Source organism: Amblyraja radiata, chromosome 8, assembly GCF_010909765.2.
Source record: "Amblyraja radiata isolate CabotCenter1 chromosome 8, sAmbRad1.1.pri, whole genome shotgun sequence".
Taxonomy (NCBI): Eukaryota; Metazoa; Chordata; class Chondrichthyes; order Rajiformes; family Rajidae; genus Amblyraja; species Amblyraja radiata.
This window is the reverse complement of record NC_045963.1, coordinates 41,976,814-41,998,310: the sequence shown is the minus strand read 5'-3', so window position 1 is coordinate 41,998,310 and position 21,497 is coordinate 41,976,814. Positions and strand designations below refer to the sequence as shown.

The 21,497-nt window shown below is 42.8% G+C and overlaps 1 protein-coding gene across 7 annotated transcripts in view; it reads right to left on the bottom strand.

Moving 5' to 3' along the window:
* filip1 (filamin A interacting protein 1) overlaps positions 1-21,497 on the bottom strand; it is a 133,475-nt gene that overhangs the window by 31,963 nt on the left and 80,015 nt on the right. Inside the window, exon 1 of one of the 7 annotated variants that reach the window (XM_033025682.1) lies at positions 5,077-5,426. The exons of the other annotated variants lie outside the window; for them this stretch is intronic. Within the exon in view, the coding sequence (XP_032881573.1) occupies positions 5,077-5,183 (107 nt within the window). The 5' untranslated portion in view covers positions 5,184-5,426. Of the gene's footprint in view, positions 1-5,076; positions 5,427-21,497 lie in introns of those variants that run through there. 7 annotated transcript variants of the gene reach the window in all.

The following is a 21,497-nucleotide window of genomic DNA, read 5'->3' as shown; positions in this document are numbered from 1 at the left end:
AGTGCAGAGAAGGTTCACCAGACTGATTCCTGGGATGTCAGGACTGTCTTATGAAGAAAGACTGGATAGACTTGGTTTATACTCTCTAGAATTTAGGAGATTGAGAGGGGATCTTATAGAAACTTATAAAATTCTTAAGGGGTTGGACAGGCTAGATGCAGGAAGATTGCTCCCGATGTTGGGGAAGTCCAGGACAAGGGGTCACAGCTTAAGGATAAGGGGGAAATCCTTTAAAACCGAGATGAGAAGAACTTTTTTCACACAGAGAGTGGTGAATCTCTGGAACTCTCTGCCACAGAGGGTAGTCGAGGCCAGTTCATTGGCTATATTTAAGAGGGAGTTAGATGTGGCCCTTGTGGCTAAGGGGATCAGAGGGTATGGAGAGAAGGCAGGTACGGGATACTGAGTTGGATGATCAGCCATGATCATATTGAATGGCGGCGCAGGCTCGAAGGGCCGAATGGCCTACTCCTGCACCTAATTTCTATGTTTCTATGTTTCTATGTAAGCACGTAGAATGTACGTTGCGGGTACGTCGGAGCTCGGGACGTCTCTTAGCGGCTCGTAACGCTAACGGCAGGTACTCGGGAATCTCATGAAGACTCGTGAAGATTTTTCAACATGTTGAAAAATGTCCACGAGAGCCCCGAGTACCTACGAGCGGCTATTACAGTAATTCTCCGAGTTCGTATCAGGGGAAACTCGGGAGAACTCTGAATTGGCTCATACAGTGGGACAGCCCCATAAAGAAAAATAGCAACTCCCTACTGTTCCACAATGTTAATTTCATGCAAATATGGATTGGACAAAAAAACTTAATCAAGACAGAAATCAACAATATGAAACACAGCAGCAGAATCAATCTGAAAAATGGTCCCAACCCAAAACGTGACCTATCCATGTTCTCCAGAGATGGCTTGACCCGCTGAATTACAAAACAACTCACAAAGTGCTGGGGTAAGCCAGCATCTGCAGTTCCTTAGTTTCTATGAGAATGTCCTTACTGGGACACGTTTACTTTTGGATTGAAGGTAGCTCTACAACAAAGGATTGAGAAAGCAGCAGAAGAACACAAAGTCAACCTCTCACTGTTAGTTTAAGTAACAAGATGGGAGAGATGAATTGATGGAGTAAGGGAATGTTTCTGGCAGGGTGAGACTGGATGACCAAATGAGGCACCTTCGTGCATTGCATAACTAACTTTCTTCTTTATTCTGGATTTTAATTAATGTATTGTGTTTTTTTAATATATAATATTATCATATTATGTGATATACTTTTATGTGATATACTAAGATTTTATATGTATTTTATGATGTTTTTATATGCAATGTATTTTTATGTAATGTCGTCCCTTGTCTCGACCTTGTGTCCGAAATAAAGCTTATTATTATTATTATTATTATTATTATTAATAAAAACCATTTAATGCAGCAGAGCTGACTATACAGATAAAAAGAGGGGGGTGAAAGAATGGGTGAAAGGAAACAGTTTGAACTAAACCATTTCTAGGTTCTATAACATAGACCAGAACAGTAGAGAAACAGGCCCTTTGGTCTACAATATCCATGCTAAACATGATGCTAACTTGAACTAACCTCCTTGCCTGTACATGATCCATATCCCTCTAGTCCCTGCATATCCACATGCCTTTTTAAAAGCCTCTTAAATGTCGCTATCATATCTGCCTCCACCACCAATCCCCTACCCTGACAGCACGTCCCAGGCTTTCACCATTCATTAATTTAAAAACGTGTCCCGCACATCGCCTTTAAACTTTGGCCCTCTCATCTTACGCCTATAGCCTCTAGTCTACTGACCATCTGGCCTATCTAGACCACTCATAATTTGATATACTTCTATCAAATTTCCCCTCAGCTTCCAGCATTCCAGAGAAAACAATACAGTCTGTCCAACCTCTCCTTATAACTAATCTCCTCTAATTCAAGCAGCATTCTGGTAAACCACTTCTGCACCCCTTCCAAAGTCTCCACATCCTTCTTATAATGGGGCAACCAGCATTGCACCCATATTACAAATCCTGACTACGGGTGCTGTCTGTACGGGGTTTGTACGCTTTCCATGACCTTACTGCTCCGGTTTCCTCCCACACTCCAAAGATGTTTGTTGGTTAATTGGCTTTGGTAAAATTGTAAATTGTCCCGAGTGTTTAGGATAGTGCTAGTGCTAGGTTTGTGTTAATTGGCTTCTGTAAATTATGTAAATTGTCCTCATGTAGGATATTGTTAATGTACAGGGTGATCGATAGTCAGCACAGAAGGCAGGCTAAAGGGCAGGTTTCCGCACCGTATCTCTAAAGCCTAAACCGAAAGAGTATCTTGGATGATTAAACTAAGTAGAATTGTCCCACTAAAACAAAGTCCTTCCTGAACACCCATCCTAATGGATACATTAGAACTTTGAACAGTACAGCACAGGAACAGGCCCTTCGGCCCACAATGTTGTGCCGAACATGATGCCAAGTTAAACTGATCTCATCTGACTGTACATGATCCATGTCTCTGCATTCTTTGCACTTCCACGTGCAAATCTGAAAGTCTCTTAAAAGGCAATATAGTATCTACCTCCACCACCACCCATGGCAATGTGTTATAGACTTTCTCCCTCTTGCAAAGCCATGTCCTCTAGTGTTGGACATTTCTACTCTGGGATAGAGGTTCTGATTGTTTACCATATCTATGCCTCCCATAGTTTTATATACAGAAGTAATCCAGCAGCCGAGGACTTTATTCCTTGGAGCACAGGAGGATGAGGGGTGATCTTATAAAGGCGTACAAGATCATGAGAGGAACAGATAGGGTAAATGCACAGTCATTTGCCAAGAGTGGGGCAATCAAGAACTAGAAGATACAGGTTTAAGGTGATGGGAGAGGTGGGAAAGATTTAATAGGTATCTGAGGGGTAACTTAAAAAAAAGTTGCCAGAGGAGTTAGTTGAGGGAAGTACTATCATAAAGTTTGAGGCATTGTGACAGGTACATGGATAGGATAGGTTTAGAGGGATATGGGCCAAGCGCGGACAGATGGAGACGGGGCATGTTGGTCGGCATAGCAAATTGGGCTGAAGGGCCTGTCTGCACACTGTATGGGTCAGCATTACATCCCCGGGCATCAGTGAGAGCCTCATGCGTGTATGCTGAATCTCGGAGGCAGGATCCAATCTCCGGAGGGTGGGAAATGCTGTGCGCTGGGAGAGTTCCAGGAGTCTAGAGTTGGCACTGTTCCTATAATTGTGTCTAGGTTTGCCTTTACACACTCACATCAGTCCAATAAAAACCTACGATAGATTAAAACATTTAGTTCAAGATAAACTTTATTCATTTGAAATATCATAAGACATAGGAGCAATAGACAATAGGTGCAGGAGTAGGCCATTCGGCCCTTCAAGCCAACACCGCCATTCACTGTGATCATGGCTGATCATCCACAATCAGTACCACATTCCTGCCTTCTCCCCATATCCCTTGACTCTGCTATCTTTAAGGGCTGTATCTCACTCTCTCTCGAAAGCATCCAGAGAATCGGACTCCACTGCCTTCTGAGGCAGAGAATTCCACAGATTCACAACTCTCTAGCTGAAAATGGTTTTCCTCATCTCCGTTCTAAATGGCCTACCCCTTCATCTTAAACTGTGGCTCCTGGTTCTGGACTCCCCCAACATCGCAAACATGTTTCCTGCCACTATCCCTTAATAATCTTATATGTTTCAATAAGATCCCTTCTCATCCTTCTAAATTCCAATGTATACAAGCCCAGTCGCTCCATTCTTTCAACATATGACAGTCCCACCATCCCGGGAATTAACCTCATGAACCTACGCTGCACTACCTCAATAGCAAGAATGTCCTTCCTCAAATTTGGAGACCAAAACTGCACACAATACTCCAGGTATGGTCTCACCAGGGCCCTGTACAACTGCAGAAGGACCTCTTTGCTCCTATACTCAACTCCTCTTGTTATGAAGACCATTAGCTTTCTTCACTGCCTGCTGTACCTGCATGCTTACTTTCAGTGACTGATGTACAAGGACACCCAGATCCCCTTTTCCTAACTTGACACCATTCAGATCAAAATCTACCTTCCTGTTCTTGCCACCAAAGTGGATAATCTCACATTTATCTACAATTAGTCCAGTCAGCACCCCAAACTAAAGAGAGGAGTGTAGAAACAAAGAACTGCAGATGCTGGTATATACCAAATTTAGACACAAAGTGCTGGAGTAACTCAGTGGGTCAGGCTGCATCTCTGGAGGAAAAGGATGGGTGACGTTTTGGGTCGGGATGCTGCCTGACCCGCTGAGTTACTCCAGCACTTTGTGTCTATCTAAATAGAGGAGCAGTTGATTTCATCTCTGCGGATAAGCCAAGCAAATCCATATTTTAATGCTTCATACTAATATTTAGAAATTACATCACACACTCCGGGAAAGCAATCCCACACAATCATATATTAACACGTAACCACATGCTAGAGAAGAATTGTGCAAGATAAATGCTCCATCTATTCACGTTCACATAACCTTACGTTTCCAGTTAGTGTCCCAGCTTTGGAGCACTTTGATTATCAACATTACCAGTACCCACCACCTCGGCTCCTGACTACCACCACCCCCACCCCAAAGGATAAACTGCCAACAATTATGGGGATGGGTTTGGTGGCAATACAAACAAGACAACAAATGGAAGAGAACTAAAAAATAACAACAAACATTAGAACAGTGTCAAAAAGGAGGGAATAAATAAGAGAGCAAAGAAGACTTGGATTAAACAAATGTGTTGTCACAATCACTTCGCTTGTATGAACACAGAGCTGAAGGAAGGGAAGCGAATATCCAGAGTCACAGAAGAACACACCGGCAGCTCAGCTGAGGACATTTATTTAATCTCTCTAAACAAAGCACAACACAAGCACATTCAGCTCAAACAACAAGCTCTATTTAGACAGCATTTCAATCTGTAACATCTCAACTTTCTAAAATAAGATCGAGGGTGAGATTGCTTCATCTGTGAACAACTCTCAGCTGATTGTAGAGAGAGAGAAAAAAACTCTTTCTTACCTTTTGAGGTAGGATACAGTTAATTGAACGTCAGAGAGCTCTGCTGCTTTCAACTGTGTTTGCAGAACAAGCAAGCAGTGGTTTCTACCCCACTGGGAATCAACCATTACATTCCAGCTCTGTCATTAGACAATGAAAGGTGAATTTTACAGCATGAAGAAGTCCTGAACCAAGAACTAATGATGTCATCCTTTCCTTAAATGGGGCAGCATTGTGCAGATTAACTTTGGTCAGTGAGAAGGCGGAGCTTTCAACTGAGGGCAAGCAGCTTGAATTAAGAGAGGAATCCAGCTGGAACCAAGTTTAAATCCCAGACTAGGCTGCCCTTGTAGAAGCAGACAGGCTTTCGAGGGAGAGGGGAGTGGGGAGAGAGGGGAGTGGGGAGAGAGGGGAGTGGGGAGAGAGGGGAGTGGGGAGAGAGGGGAGTGGGGAGAGAGGGGAGTGGGGAGAGAGGGGAGTGGGGAGTGAGGGAAGGAAGAGAGGAGGCAGGGGAGGGAGAGAGAAGGGGGGAGGGAGAGGGAAGGAGGGTGGAGAGGGAAGGAGGGTGGAGGGGGGAGGGAGGGGAGAGAGAGGAGGGAGAGTGGGAGGAGGGAGGGAGGAGAGGGGAGAGAGGGGGGAGGGAGTGTGGGAGGGAGGAGGGGGGAAGTGGGAGAGGAGGAGGAGGAGGAGGAGGGGGAGAGTGGACCTTTCAATGTGAGCATTATCTTCCTATAATCCGTTCCTGTACAGCTCTGTGTGTGTAAGAAAGCATACTTAAAACAAAGCAAAACAAGCCTTAGTGCAGACAAAAGTAGCTGTTTCAACTGCTTGATGTAGTTTAATTATTGTTAACAAGCACCACTTTTCTCTTTATTGAACCTGTTGTGTAATCTTTGGCACTGCTGCTGCTTTCATCCCGATGTTTGCTTGACCTCACCATGCTATGTTTCGAAGGACAGCTTATGTCATAGTTGTTTCACTCAGATTTCAAAGCACAAAACTAAAACCATGGATCCCATGCCACTGTAAACCTGCAAGGGAGGAGGACCACAGTCTCGAGTCCTTCCGCTGCTGGACATTGAGGGGCAGAGTCCGGTGGGAACACCCCTCAAACAAGGGAAGGGATAATACCCTCGGGGGCAACATGAGTAGCAAGGGTGTTTCGTTTTAGCTAGTTTGTAATTAGTTTCAATTTAGTTAGTTGTAATTAGTTTTAATTTAGTTTGGAGATACAGTGGGGAATCAGGCCTTTCAGCCCACCGAGTCTGCGCCAACCAACGATCACCTGTATACTAGTTCCATGTTATCCCAGTTTTGTATCCTACACACTAGGGAACATTTACAGAAGCAAACCTGCACATCTTTGGAATGTAGAAGCAATCTGGAGCACCAGGAGAAAACTCACGCAGTCATGGAGAGAATGTACAAACTCTGTACAGACAGCACCCGTAGTCAGGATCGAACCTGGGTCTCTGGCGCTGTAAGGCAGCAACTCCATTGTGCGAACACTACTGAGTATGACACTATTAAATGTATAGACACTAAGAATGTATGAACTGGTTTTGCACAGTTTTTGTTTTGTATTTATATATATATTTTATTCTGAATAAAGTTTAGTTTTGGGGAAAAAAACAAGTAGTTTATAATCAATGAGAGTAATAGCATAATATAAGCCTTTTAAGAGCGCAAAAGGTATGGTAAGGTGGCTGTTATGTGTTTAGATTAGAAATAATTTACAGACCATTGTAAATTATTTACAGTGACAATAAAACTACAAGAGAACCAGACTGAGTGGCCAATTATTCCAGGTGGGGTTCTGCTGTTTTTACTGGGTATGGTCTACATTTCCTGAAATTAGTCACATAAAGGGTGGTAGGTGTATGGAGAGCTGCCAGAAGAGGTCGTTGAGGCAGGTACTATTGCAATGTTTAAGAAACATTTAGACAGGTACATTGATAGGACACGTTTAGAGGGATATGGGCCAAACGCAGGCAGGTGGGACTAGTGTAGATGGGACGTTTTGGTCGGTGTGGGCAAGTTGGGCCGAAGGGCCTGTTTCCACGCTGTATGACTATGAATGACCTGCCACAACCCTCGCGAGCAGATAGGAAGAGGCAATAAAGGCTCAAATTGCACGAGTGAATGATAAAACAGAGTTCTCGATCGGAAACGTGAACTCTGTTCCTCTCTCCGCTGGCGTCGCCCGACCTGATGAGTATTTCCAGCATTCCCTGATTTTATCTCAGATTTTTAGCACTTGCTTTTTCAAAAACCAATTGCTTAGTTTTAATTAATTAATTATTTCGCTTTAGCGATACCACACGGAAACAGGCCCTTCGGCCCACCGAGTCGGCACCATCCACTGATCACTTGTTCACACTAATTCTAGAAATAAAGATCTGCAAATGCCGGTTTACATAAAAAGACAAAGTGCTGGAGTAACTCAGCGGGTTAGGCAGTATTTTTGGAGAACATAGATAGGTTGGGTCGGGACCCTTCTCACTAGTTTTATGTTACCCCATTTTCTGATCCACTCCCTAGTTTAGCTTAGTTTAGTTTATTATTGTCACATGTACTGTGATACAGTGAAAAGCTTTTTTGGTGTGTGCTGTCCAGTCAGCGAAAAGACTATACATGATTAAAATCAAGCACAGTTAAATACAGTACGATTACACAGTGTACAGATACAGGATAATGGGTGCAATGTTCAGTGTAAGACATGGGGCACACTAGTACTCACGTTGAGGACACACTAGGGACAATTTACAGAGGCTAATTTACCTACAACCCCACACGTTTTTGGGGTGTTGGGGAGGAATCCGGAGCACCCGGAGGAAACCGATGCAGTCATAGGGATAACATGCAAACTCCACATGGACAGCACCCAAGGTCAGGATTGAACAGGGCTTTTCAATTATAACTACTGTGTTTTGTGGGCAAGCAAACCTTTCAATGTAATCCAACAGCTACTTGAGCAAGTGGCCGATTAACTTGTTTATACAGTGCCGGTGGAGAGGGGAAGGTCAACAAGGATACTTGGAACAGTCTCCTTCAACAGTTCCACACCACCTCACACCTCTAATTACAACAGCCAGATGGGATTTGCTATAATATCTTATCCAAAATAAGATACTTCCTTCAACATGCTGTTCCTGCGATCCTGCACTGCAGTGTCGGCCAAAGTTAATGCTTGGTTACTACTAGGTTTAGGTTTATTATTGTCACGCGTACCAAGGTACAATGAAAAGCTTTGTTTTGTATTCTATCCAATCGGATCTGACATACCATATAATCAATAAAATCAAGTGAAACTTGTACAATAGGTAGAGCAAAGGGGAAGATACAGAGTGCAGAATATAGTTCCCAGCATTACAGTGCATCTTTTCCTGAGACAAGAAGACAGACCCACATTTTGGATCAGGCAGCATCTCTGGAGAAAAGAAATAGGTAACGACAGGGATACAAGGATGTGAACAGTGGAACTAGTTGGTCAACTTGGGTGGGGAAGGGGGGAAGGCAATGCAGGAAATTAGAAAAATCAGTTTATACCGCTGTGTTTGTAAGCTGCCCAAGCGAAATGTGAGATTCTGTCCTCCAATTTGAGTGTAGCCTCACTGACAGTGGTGGATGCCCAGGACAGACAGAGACCACTGTCTTCAATGCGGTAGATGTGAATCGGACAGTATCCTAGCTTATGGAAGGGCCGTTCAGAAGCCTGATAGTGGAGGGGAAGAAGCTGTTACTGAGTCTGGTGGTGTGCGCTTTCAAGCTTCTGTATCTTCTGGCTGATGGGAGCAAGGAGAAGAAGGAATGACCAGGGTGGGACAAGTCCTTGATTATGTTGGCTGCATTTCCCACCAAATACTTCCTGGATATTTTTTCTTAATCTCCGAGTGAACTGGGCTACATCCACAACTCTGCAATTTCTCGTGGTCTTGTGCAGAGCTGGTCCCAAACCCAGCTGTACCCAAACCCAGCTGTGAAACCACAGTATGCTTTTCTATGGTGCACCTGTAGAAGCTTGAAAGAGTCATTGGAGACATGGGGTCAAGGAAAGAGCTTTCACGTTGCAGCCCTGTTTCCACCAATCTTTCCACCACCACGCACAAGAAGTGCAAGACCAACACTATTGTATGCTGATGCCGAGAAGTGTGTTCAGCTCTGGCTGAACAGTTTATAATCTTGATGTGGGCTCGATAAGAAGAGGATTGGAGACATGCTGAATTTCCTCAGACTCATGAAGTAGAGACATTGGTTTTACTTCCTGGCTGTTGCATCAGTGTGGTTGGTCCACGACAGATGTTTGGTGATATTAATGTCACATGTATGCTGAACTGACATCATGATGGAAGCTACTTATGGACTCCATTACTGAAATATGGTTCAGTTGAAGCCAGAAATTACAGTACATTAATAAAAGAAAGGGATGTTTGTCCAAATGTTTCCAGCTGAAAAGGGAAGCAGACTGTTCATGTTTGACTGTAATGTGATAGGACTGTTGAGTTTCTCCTTAACTCATTCAGTTTGTCCTGAAATCTGTGGTGTGACTTTGAATAAGAAGCTCACAGTACTTCATGGCACTGTGAAGGAGAAATCACATTTGTCAAAAAAAAAAAGGCACAAAGGGTGAGGTGGGTGGGGAGGGACGAGAGGCAGGTATACCACCACTTTTCTTTCTCTTTTTCTTTTTGTCCTTTTTTTTCTATTCCTCTCTTCTTTCATTCTTTTATCCAATCTTTGGCTCCACTACTTTGTTAGTCTAGGGGTCCTAACTTTGCACATCTCACTTTTTCTCTTTCTTGCTCCTTCTCTTTTAATTAAAAAAAAAAGACACAAAGTGTTGGAGTAACTCCGCGGGACGTTTTTGGACAGGCCCCTTCTTCAGAGGCCAGTTTTCTAGTTCTTGGACACCTCCTCAAACCTACCCCTTGACCATGACCTGACAGACGAACACTAGGCCATCATCTCCCAGACAGTTGCTCTATTTCCATCATCCATCAGTCGATGAGTCGTTTAGAGGAGAATGAGGAAATTTGGCCTGTCTCCAATTACTCCTATAAATTTCTGCAGATGCACCTTAGAAAGCAAAGTGATAGCTAGCAAATTCAGAACTGCACAGTGGTGCAGCCGTAGATATGCTGCCTCACTGTGCCAGAGACATGGAGTCGATCCTGACCACCATCTGCAGTTCCTTTCCACACAAGTGTACCTAGTGTTGTGTAAAAGTGCACCTAGTGTTGTGTAAAATTTGCGGAATTTATTCCAATAGGAAACTGGACATTACCATCTGAGGAGATGGGTCTGTTAGTTTTGTTTTAGAAAAGTCTCTTTAATTTTTCTAAGTGCGGATTTGTATGAGGTAAAGGGTTTAGTTGCATATTGTAAAAGGTGCAGCTCAATCATAGAAACAAGGCTCTGAACAAACTGACATCAATGTTATATATTTACAGAGCATTACCTCATACACTAATAAATCAAAAGCTGGCTCTGGGAAGGAGACAATCGTTTCATTTTTAAACACCTGAGAAATGAGGTAATGATGTCAGATTCAGTGTCGGCGTGATTCATATCTTCACCGAGGTATATTTGATCTGACATGAGTGAAAACTACCACTCCCTCATTGTCACAGGGTACATTTTATCCCCAGTCGCTCACAAAGATTAAGAAAAAATATTCAGGAAGTATTTGTTGGGAAATGTAACTTTTGCCAGCTACGTAATGATCAATTGTTACTGATGTTACTGTAGTCAGGGTTCAACAGTGCAGGCAGTATTCACGTTGGGTTTGACTTTGCTTTGTTAACTGTGCCACACACCCTGATCCCCAGATAAAGCAGAGAAGGATCTATTAAATCATAGACCATAGAACAGTACAGCGTAGGAACAGGCCCTTTGGCCCACAGTGCCTGTGCTGAACATGATGCCAAGACCATCACCTGTCTACCTGCACAATCCACATCCTCTCCTGCTACAAATTCAATTCTCCACTTCTTTCTGTGAGCCGACTTCAGCCATTTGTTGTTGAAACACAAAGAACTGCAGCTGCTGGTTCACAAAAACAAGACACAATGTGCTGAAGTAATTCAGCAGGTCAAGCAGCATCTCTGGAGAATGATAGGTGATGTTTTGGGTTGGGACCCATCTTCTTTGGAAGGTCTGAAGAGTCATAAGTTCATAAGTTATAGGAGCAGAATTATGTTATTCAGCCCATCAAGTCCACGCCATTTAATCATGGCTGATCTATCTTTCCCTCTCAACCCCATTCTCCTGCCTTCTCGCTATAACCCATGACACCCGTACTAATCAAGAATCTGTCAATCTCTGCCATAAAATTATCAATTGACTTGGCCTCAGCCTTCTGTGGCAATAAATTCCACATATTCACCAACCTCTGACTAAAGAAATACCTCCTTATCTCCTCTCTAAAGGTCCCGACCCAAAACGTCATCAATCCATGTTCTCCAGAGATGCTGCTTGAGCCACTTGCCTTCATAGGTCGGGGCATGGAGTCGGGACGTTATGTTGCAACTTTAAATACAGGATTCACTTGGAGTATTGTGTATATTTCTGGTCACCACACTACAGGAAGGATGTGGTGGCTCCACAGGAAATACTGAGGAGATACATCAGGATATTTCCTGGGTCAGAGGCCTTTAATAATGGGGAGAGATTGGATAAGCTGGCTTGTTTTCCCAGGAGCAAAGGAGGTTGAGGGGTGACCTAGAGGTATACAAGATTATAGCGTAGATAGTCAAAATCATTTGCCCATTGCAGGGATATAAAAAAACAAGAGGGCATTGGTCTAAGGCAGGAGGTAGGGATTTAAAGTGACCTAATTGAGTAAGTTCTCTACGCAGAGAGTGGTTGATATCTGGAACGAGCAGCCAGAGGATGTGGTGGATACAGCCTCTGCCTCACAGCGCCAGAGACCTGAATTCAAACCTGACCTCGGGTGCTGTCTGTGTGGAGTTTGCATGTTCTCTCTGTAACCTGCTTGGGTTTTCTCCGGGTATCGTGTTCTTCCTACACTATAAAGACATGCAGGTTTATAGATGAATTGGCTCTCTGTAAATTACCCCTGGTGTGTAGGAGGTGGTTGTCATGGACTCGGTGGGACAAAGGGCTTGTTTCGATCTCTAAACAATCAATACATTTAAGAGGCATTTCGACAGGTACTTATATTGGCAAAGCAGGGAAGGAAACAAACATAATTTAGGCAAATGGGATTCGTGTGGATAGGCAAAATAAGGTTGGCATGGATAGAAAATAAAACATAAAACAACACAGCATAAGAACAGGCAATTCAATGAAGGGCCGAAGTCTGCTTCTGCGTTGTAAGGTTCTATGATTCTATGAAAATGTTTTGTATTTTCCTCATTATTTGATCTGCAATAACTTTAATGAAATACACCTTCCAATTAATCACGGTCTAGGCTATAACGTTACATAATGCTTCCTTGTGTAGAGAGAGGGTGACATATGGAATTTCCTTTATGTCTGTGATCTTTTACAGGTGTGGAGCTGTTTCGTGCCAGATCACCTTTGAACGTGGCTACAGAACATTGTCACGCAGCTGGGTTTCAGTACTTGGACAACAATCCACAGTTTACAAAGTCGATGATTTGTCGCCCAACTACCAATTTTAATGCAGAATTAATATGAAAATGAACCAGATTAATGAGTACTTATCTGGCATCAAAAATAATTTTAAATGTTGTAATCCCTTTGGAACTCAAAAGCCATTTGCAAACTAAAGTCCCAAACCATAAAATTGTTCTGAAAACATGGGTAAAGCTTCCCTGGAGACTAAGCTTATGGAATGTTTGGAATTCTATACCTCCATCTGTACAGATTTCACAACCCTCCACCTTCAGAACAGAATTAGTTCACGGGCTATTTCCCGCACTTGTCTTCCTGAAGAAAAGGTCAGATTCTGGAGAGTCCAAGATGGCGGCAGTGGTGGGTGGAAGAAAAGATCGATACTGGTGAGAGACTGGGGGCTCACCTCCCACACCCTAGGTGGCGCTCCGGGTCGACTGCAGGAGGCGCCCCAGGGCAAGGAGGCTGAGCAATGGCCGTGGGAGGCGAGGGGGGGGCGTGTTCGTGGGCCGATGTCGAGGAGGGAGGCGTGGGAGTGGGTTGAATGGGCGGAGTGGGCCATGAGGCCCTGCAGCAGCTTGGGGCTCCATTAGATCAGGCACCATTCCAAGTGGCCAAGCACACAAAATGGACGTGGCCTGCAGTGGTACAGAGTGGCGGAGCAGCGATGGAGGACATTGACTAAATCGATTTGCCAAGCCGACCCCTCAACTCCAACCCAGTGCCGTCGCCAGGACAACGGGCCTTATGGCCAAGTTAAGACTCTAGTATTTCAGACTCGAAGGGTACAAGATGGCACCTAAATCTTGGCGACTCTTATGTACTGACTCAGTGTGTTCATAGAGTGATACAGTGTGGAAACAGGCCCTTTGGCCCAACTCACCCACACCAGCCAACAATGTCCCAGCTACACTAGTCCCACTTGCCTGCGCTTGGTCCATATCCCTCCAAATCTGTCCTATCCATGTACCTGTCTAACTGTTTCTAGAACATTGGGATAGTCCCAGCCTCAACTGCCTTCTCTGGCAGCTTGTTCAATACACCCACCACCCTTTGTGTGAAACATAGAAACATAGAAATTATGTGCAGGAGTAGGCCATTCGGCCCTTCGAGCCTGCACCGCCATTCAATATGATCATGGCTGGTCATCCAACTCAGTATCCTGTACCGGCTTTCTCTCCATACCCCCTGATCCCTTTAGCCACAAGGGTCACATCTAACTCCCTCTTAAATATAGCCAATGAACTGGCCTCAACTACATTCTGTGGCAGAGAATTCCAGAGATTCACCACTCTCTGTGTAAAAAATGTTTTTCTCATCTCAGTCCTAAAAGATTTCCCTTTTATCCTTAAACTGTGACCCCTTGTTCTGGACTTCCCCAACATCGGGAACAATCTTCCTGCATCTAGCCTGTCCAACCCCTTAAGAATTTTATAAGTTTCTATAAGATCCCCCCTCAATCTTCTAAATTCTAGCGAGCACAAGCCGAGTCTATCCAGTCTTTCTTCATATGAAAGTCCTGACATCCCAAGAATCAGTCTGGTGAACCTTCTCTGCACTCCCTCTACGGCAAGAATGTCATAGAAGAAAAAGTTACCCCTCAGATTCCTATTAAATCTTTTCCCCTTCACCTTTGAGGTCCTCTGGTCCTCGACTCTGAAAAGAAAACTGTGCATCTACCCGATCTATTCCTCTCATGATCTTATACACCTCTATAAGATCACCCCTTATCCTCCTGTGCTCCATGGAATAGAGACCTAGCCTACTCAACCTCTCCCTATAGCTCACACCCTCTAGCCCTAGCAACATCCTCGTAAATCTTTTCTGAACCCTTTCAAGCTTGACAATATCTTTCCTATAACATGTTGTCCAGAACTGAACACAATATTCTAAATGCGGTCTCACCAACGTCTTATACAACTGCAACATGACCTCCCAACTTCTGTACTCAATACTCTGACTGATGAAGGCCATAGTGCCAAAAGCTTTTTTGACTACCTTATCTACCTGCGACTCAACCTTCAAGGAATCATGCACCTGTACTCCTAGATCCCTCTGCTCTACAACACTACCCAGAGGCGTACCATTTTCTGTGTAGGTCCTGCCCTTGTTCGACGTCTCAAAATGCAACACCTCACACTTTTCTGTATTAAATTCCATCAACAATTCCTCCACCCACCAGGCCAATCGATCCAGATCCTACTGCAATCGTTCAAAACCATCTTCACTATCTGCTAAACCACTAACTTTTGTAACATCAGCAAACTTGCTAATCTTGCCCTGTATGTTCTCATCTAAATCATTACACTCTTGTACATAGTATGACTGTGCCTAATGCATAGTAGGATTGTCACTGAACTGTGTGCAAAACAGGAATTTCATTGTACTTAGGTACACATGACAATAAAGTACCATTGAACCACTGAACATTGAGTTTTCCACTCGGAAAATGCTCACAATTTAGCTTAGTTTAGAAATACAATATGGAAACAGGCCCTTCACCCCACCAAGTCCACACCGACTATCGATCACCCATTCACAATAGTTCTGTGCTATCACAGTTTCTCAGCCACTCAATTAACAGAGAACATTTTACCTTCAAACCCGCACGTCTTTGGGAAGAGGGCGGAAACTGGAGCACCTGGAGAAAACCCATATGGTCACAGGGAGAAGGTGTAAATTCCACACACAGACAGCAGGTCAGGATCGAGCCCGGGTCACTAGTGCTGTTAGTTTTTAGAAGGTTCAATCATTAAACTCTTGCAGTGCAGGAGGAAAGGCAGTGAGCCTTCATCCCTGAGTATGGGCTGTGTTTGATTTAAAAGTCAGGGATGAAAGGACTTTTTCAACACATTCCAATACCTGCCAGACAGAGTGGAGATGAGTGCCTGCCATTTCCGATCCTTGCACTCTGCGGAACACTGAATACCTTTCACAGATCATTATCATTCTTGTAGTGTAATTAAATTCTCTGGAGACAGTTTCCGGGTAAGATTATTTTGTGAATTAACTGACACACACTGTTCATTGTGACAATTTTGACCGTGTAAGGACCCAACAGCATCTGTGAAGCAATGACTACATTCTGAATACTGCCGGGTCACAGTGATGGTGTAAACTGAGCGGAGTAGACTCTGAACGGTGCAGCGACTATTCTTTGCAGGTTGAAGCATTCAGTTCTTAGAAATAAATATCACCCGCAATTTGTCCTGGACCAGCCACATGGAAGCATGGCCCAGCAAGCACACCAACCCCTCTACTTCCTCAGAAGGCTTAGGAAGTTCGGCATGTCCCCAACAACCTCACCAACTTCTACAGATGCACTGCAGAAAGCATTTTTATCGGGATGCATCACAGCTCCAACCAAGACCGCAAGAAATAGCAGAGAATTGTGAGACCCGCAGACCAGACCATCACACAAACTAACCGTCCTTCCATTGACTCCATCTACACTTCATGCTGCTTCAGCAAAGTTGTTAACATAATCAAGAACCAGTCTCACTCTTCTCCCCTCCCCCATTAGGCAAGAGGCACAAATGCCTATTTATTTATCTATTTATTTATTTAATTCTTTATTTCGAACAGAATAAAAAATAAAAAGCAAGTATGAAAGCGTACAAAAAAACAAAACAAGAATATTTATAAAGTGTCATAAACAATATTTATAAATAAATTAATCGTATGTGTCCGTATGTCGTATGTATGAAAATGCATACCTCCTGATTCAGGGACAGTTTCATCCCAGTTGTTATCAGGTATCTGAACGCTCCTCTCATCAGCTAGAGTGTGGTCCTGACCTTCCATCTACTTCTTTGAACTATCTTTAATCGGACTTCACTGTTATACCTTTACATTAAATGGTGTTCCTGCATCTACACTTTATGTTCGAGTGATTCCAGCTGTCCTCCTTCACCTTCGTAGGGCGATTAGGGATCAATAATAAATGTGTCTTTTATTCACAACGGCCACATTCCGGGGATGAAAATATATATTAACAAAAAACCATAACCCGATGATACATGCTGTTTCTGCTCTCAAGCAAATAAAAGTTTTTTTTGAATTATAATTTTCCTGGTGCTGTAATGGGCCCTTCGGTTCCATTTTGTTCAGCGTTTGTGACCTTTCTCCATCACACACTGTTCCGCAGCCCATTCTCCCCACATCCTTCAGACCTCTTTAATTAAAGCTGCAACAGGCAGAAATGTCCCATGATCATGTGGGAACTTTTAAATACATATATGCACACACAACGCACAACCTGATGTAATGTTTGGCACAGCAGCACACAACCAGAACAGCGTGATTAGTTTTTGAGAAAAAAACCCAATTGAATTTGGATTGTACAGTTTGCAATCTGAACCTCTTTCTCTGAGAACATGGTCTCTAAGGATCAAATTATTTTAATGAGTGCTAAAATGCACCAATTTCTTGGATCAGAGAGCATCGAGTTACCTTTGTCAAATCACAATATGTTTATATACAATGTCTGGGATCCCCTGCTGGTTGTAATCAGATTATCTTTTATGAGTCTTGAGTAAATTAGAGGAATACTCTGACTTTATATCAAACCTCATCACCATCTTCTCCTGTTTCAAAACATTCAATTAATTGAAATTGAAAGGCCAGGATAGAGTGGATGTGGAGAGAACCTCATCCCCATGGACCTCAATCCCATTCTCCTGCATTCTTCCCATACTCCCCGACTCCCTGAACCTGTCAATCTCCACCTTAAAAATACCCAATGACTTTGTCTCCATAGCCGTCTGTGGCAATGAATTCCATAGATTCGCCACCTTCTGACTAAAGAAATTCCTCATCTTCATTCTAAAGATACGTCTTTTTATTCTGAGGCTGTGCCCTCTGGTCTTAGACTCTCCCACTTGTGGAAACATCCTCTCCACATCCATGGCCTTTGTCCAACAATCGTCCTATCAACCTCCCTCCCCTCACCTGTATCCACCTATCACTTGCCAAGCTTTATCCTACCTCTCTTCCAGCTTTCTTCTCCCTCCCAAGTGCAATCAGACTGAAGAAGGGTCTCAACCCCAAACCTCACCTATTCATTTTCTCCAGAGATTCTGCCTGTGACTCAAGCACTTTGTATTTTTTTGTTGTAAACCAGCATCTGCAGTTCCTCGTTTCTAATTTCAAAGAGATGCAGATGTGAATATGGGTGTTTCTGTAAATACAGCACTCAGTAGTGAAACTGAAGGTCTCCAAACTTAAAAGTTATTTTCTTGTTTTTTATGTAATATTCCCACTGTTTCATATCCTGTATTTTAAGTAGTGTAGATCACGGTGTACAGCTAAAATAATGAGATGCAGCAAAAATAAATACATTTGTTTTTACAATGAAAAATATCAGATATGTCCCGGTGTTTTCAAGCAGGATCTTACAAATCCTTCGGCTAATTTATACCAGAAAGAGTACATTAATTTTGCAATTACTGTAAATAACTATATGACAAATTCTGATTATGCTTATGATTTTTATGTTTTATCACTCAATTAGATTGTTTTCTGATGCCCCAGGTTTTTGCAGCACACGTGTTTAGCAGTGTCCATTTGGTCACGTGTGAAATGTGTGAATTAAAAGCAGAGTAACCGTTTTTATATTAATTGTTTCTTTTTTATTGTGTATATTTTGTGTTTAAGCTTTCCATTGAAATACTTAATAGTGAATAGAACTTAAAATCATGAAATAAAAATCTAGCTCACCTATTTTATCGGTCTCATTCTGTAGTCCCACCCGTTGTCGAACGTCGTCAATGCTATAATTCTTTTTTTTGCACTTGTCGCGATTAAATTTTTTTTTCAAACAACGCGATTATAATGACCCTGGCATGATCTACGGGTAGTGCCGGATTTAGATGAAGAGAGACCCTAGGCTGTTCCACTTGTGAAGCCCCTCCCAATCCCCCACCCCCACAACTAGAGGAAGATGGTCCACCAGATTCATACCGATTTGCAGCCGAGCGTGGCCAATGAGATAAGGGGCTGGAAAGCCGCGCTTTTTATTTATTTATTTATTGCCAGTGCCAGTGTCGAGTTATCGGCTTAAAACACTATTATTCTGAAATGCAGGGCAAGGAAAATTACTGAAGGGTTGTTTAGAGACTACAGTGCGTTGTGACAGCATATGTAAGAAAGGCCTATTACAGTGTCAAAAATATTATACACCTTGCAGGGCTCTCACCTAACTTTTTTTCTCTGTTGTCAGCCGGTCAACCTTGGCAGTTTTTTAGGTTGCCATATGACAGTTTAGGTGGTCATTTAAGACGGCTTGCATGACGCGTGCGATAATGTGCTCGGACGAAATGCGTAGTTACCAGTCGGAATTATGCTCAATGAAGCATTCACATATTTACTTCAAATAAAGTCACAAACTAAACATATTCACCAATCAAGACATGATATATACCACAATGACATGCAGCAAAATTATAATACAGTATCTCAACTCTTTTTACACGTTGCAATGAATGCAATTTCTATTATTTCTTTCCACTTCCAAACAAAAATGTGGTTGGATTATTCAGCGTATGATCAACCTTGGTGGGACCAAGCACAGGCTTGGCGATCGCTTCGCACAACACCTCCACTCAGTTTGCAATAACTAACCTGATCTCCCGGTGGCTCAACACTTCAACTCCCCCTCCCATTCCGAATCCGACCCCACCCTCACATCAGTCTGAAGAAGGGTCTCGACCCGAAACGTCGCCTATTTCCTTCGCTCCATAGATGCTGCTTCACCCGCTGAGTTTCTCCAGCATTTTTGTCTACCCATTCGCACAAGTTCTGTTATCCCACTTTCCTCACCCACTCCCTACACATTAGGGGCAATTTTACAGAGACAAGTTAACCTACAAAGTGGTGGATGTTTGTGTTAAATCTTATTGTGTATTGTGTGTTCTTTTTAATTGTATCGCTGCTGGCAAATTAATTTCACTGCACCTTCGGGTGTATGTGATGAATAAAATTAGCTTTGACTTTGACTTTTGACTTCGACGTGCTGACATTTTGTAAGGGAGCTTAGAAATCAGTTAAAAAAATCTCTTTCTTTCAAATTTTTAAAGTATCAAATTTTGGTTGATTTTGATCACAAATTAGCTCAAAGGGATCGTAGGTAGGCCCATGTTTAATGCTGTGGTATTTCATTATGATTTAATAACTTTCAAATTTGGCCACCCATGTCACAGGTTGGTGCCTTTATTTACGGAAACACCTATATCTAAGAGGAGCGGATATGCTGTTCAATGTAACTATCTAAGATTTTCAAAATTATCCCAAAGGATGCGAAATCTGTATAACTCTTAGACATTCTATGGCATAGCTTTAAGGTGAGAGGGGTAAAGTCTAAAAGAGATGCACGGAGCAATATTATTACACGGATGATAGTGAGTGCCTAGAATGTGCAGCCAAGGTTGGTGGTTGAGGCAGATACAACAGTGGCATTTAAGAGGCTTTTGGATAGGCACATGGATATGCAGGGAATGGAGGGATATGGGTTATGTGCAGGTAGATAGATAACATGGATCTGGCATCAATGTTCGGCACCGACATTGTGAAACAAAGGGCCTGTTCTTGTGCCGTACTTTTCAAAATTCGATGTGTTCACATTTAATATCCTATCCACTCCTCACTTGTAGCTGCTAAACTACTGCATAAATCACAAAGAGCGCCATTATTTTATAAACAAATTTTGGCCCATGACTTTTATTTTGCCACAACGTGCCAAGTTTCTCTCAGTATGAATTTAAAAAATAGATAGAGAAAAAAATTATACCTGGTACATCAGGAAACACTACAGAATAAACCCTTTGTTTTAAAAAAAGACTTGAGATGATTAATGACTCAGAAAGGTGTGACGTGAAAGGGCAGGGGAAGCTTTCTTTTATTGCTTACAGGGGAGTATTTCCTGTCACAGGGATTGGGTCCTAACATTACCCCATCAGGAGAGCAGCTACAATGACAACAGCAAGAAGGAATTTGCAATCATGCATTGCTTGTACATTCCTGAGGGGAAAGAGCATCTGCCTGTGGTCCTGGACTTTCAACACAAGTAGACATCGTTTTGGATTCAAACTTCAGGGGCGGCACGGTGACGCAGCAGTAGAGCTACAGCCACACAGTGGCAGAAACACGGGTTCGATCCTGACAATGGGTGCTGTCCGTTAGGAATTCTCCCCGTGACTGCATGGGTATTCTCTGGGTGTTCCGGTTTCCTCCCAAACTCCAAAGACATACAGGTTTGTAGGTTAATTAGCTTCAGTAAAAATTGCAAATTGTCCCTAGTGTGTAGGATAGTGTTAGTGTGTCGGGATCCCTGGTCGGCGTGGACTTGGTGGGCCAAAAGGATTGTTTCCACACTGTATCTCTAAACTAAACTAAACCACAGCATCTAATAGAACCTAACGCAATCACACTAAAAGCCACCAGAAAGGACACTGTACACAAATAGGGCTTTTAATGGTATGAAATGCATGTCATATATATTTCCATAGTGTACATCCTCTGATCTTTTGTTTATTTTTTTTATTAGCTATTTTCTATTGGCTATTGCATAGAAAATGTGAACAATATAAATGAGTGAGAGCATTTTTATTGACCCATAAAGTGTAACGTTGAAGCTTTATGAGTAAGTTCATAAATAAACCACAAAGGAATTGCACACATCAGAAGGAATTTATGTTTTATGCAATACAGCCTATAGAACTAACAGAATATGCACTTAGTACTTAAAGATACAGTGTGGAAACAGGCCCTTCGTCCTATCGAGTTAACTCTTTGATCACCCGTTCACACTTGTTCTATATTATCGCACTTTCAGATCCACTCCCGAC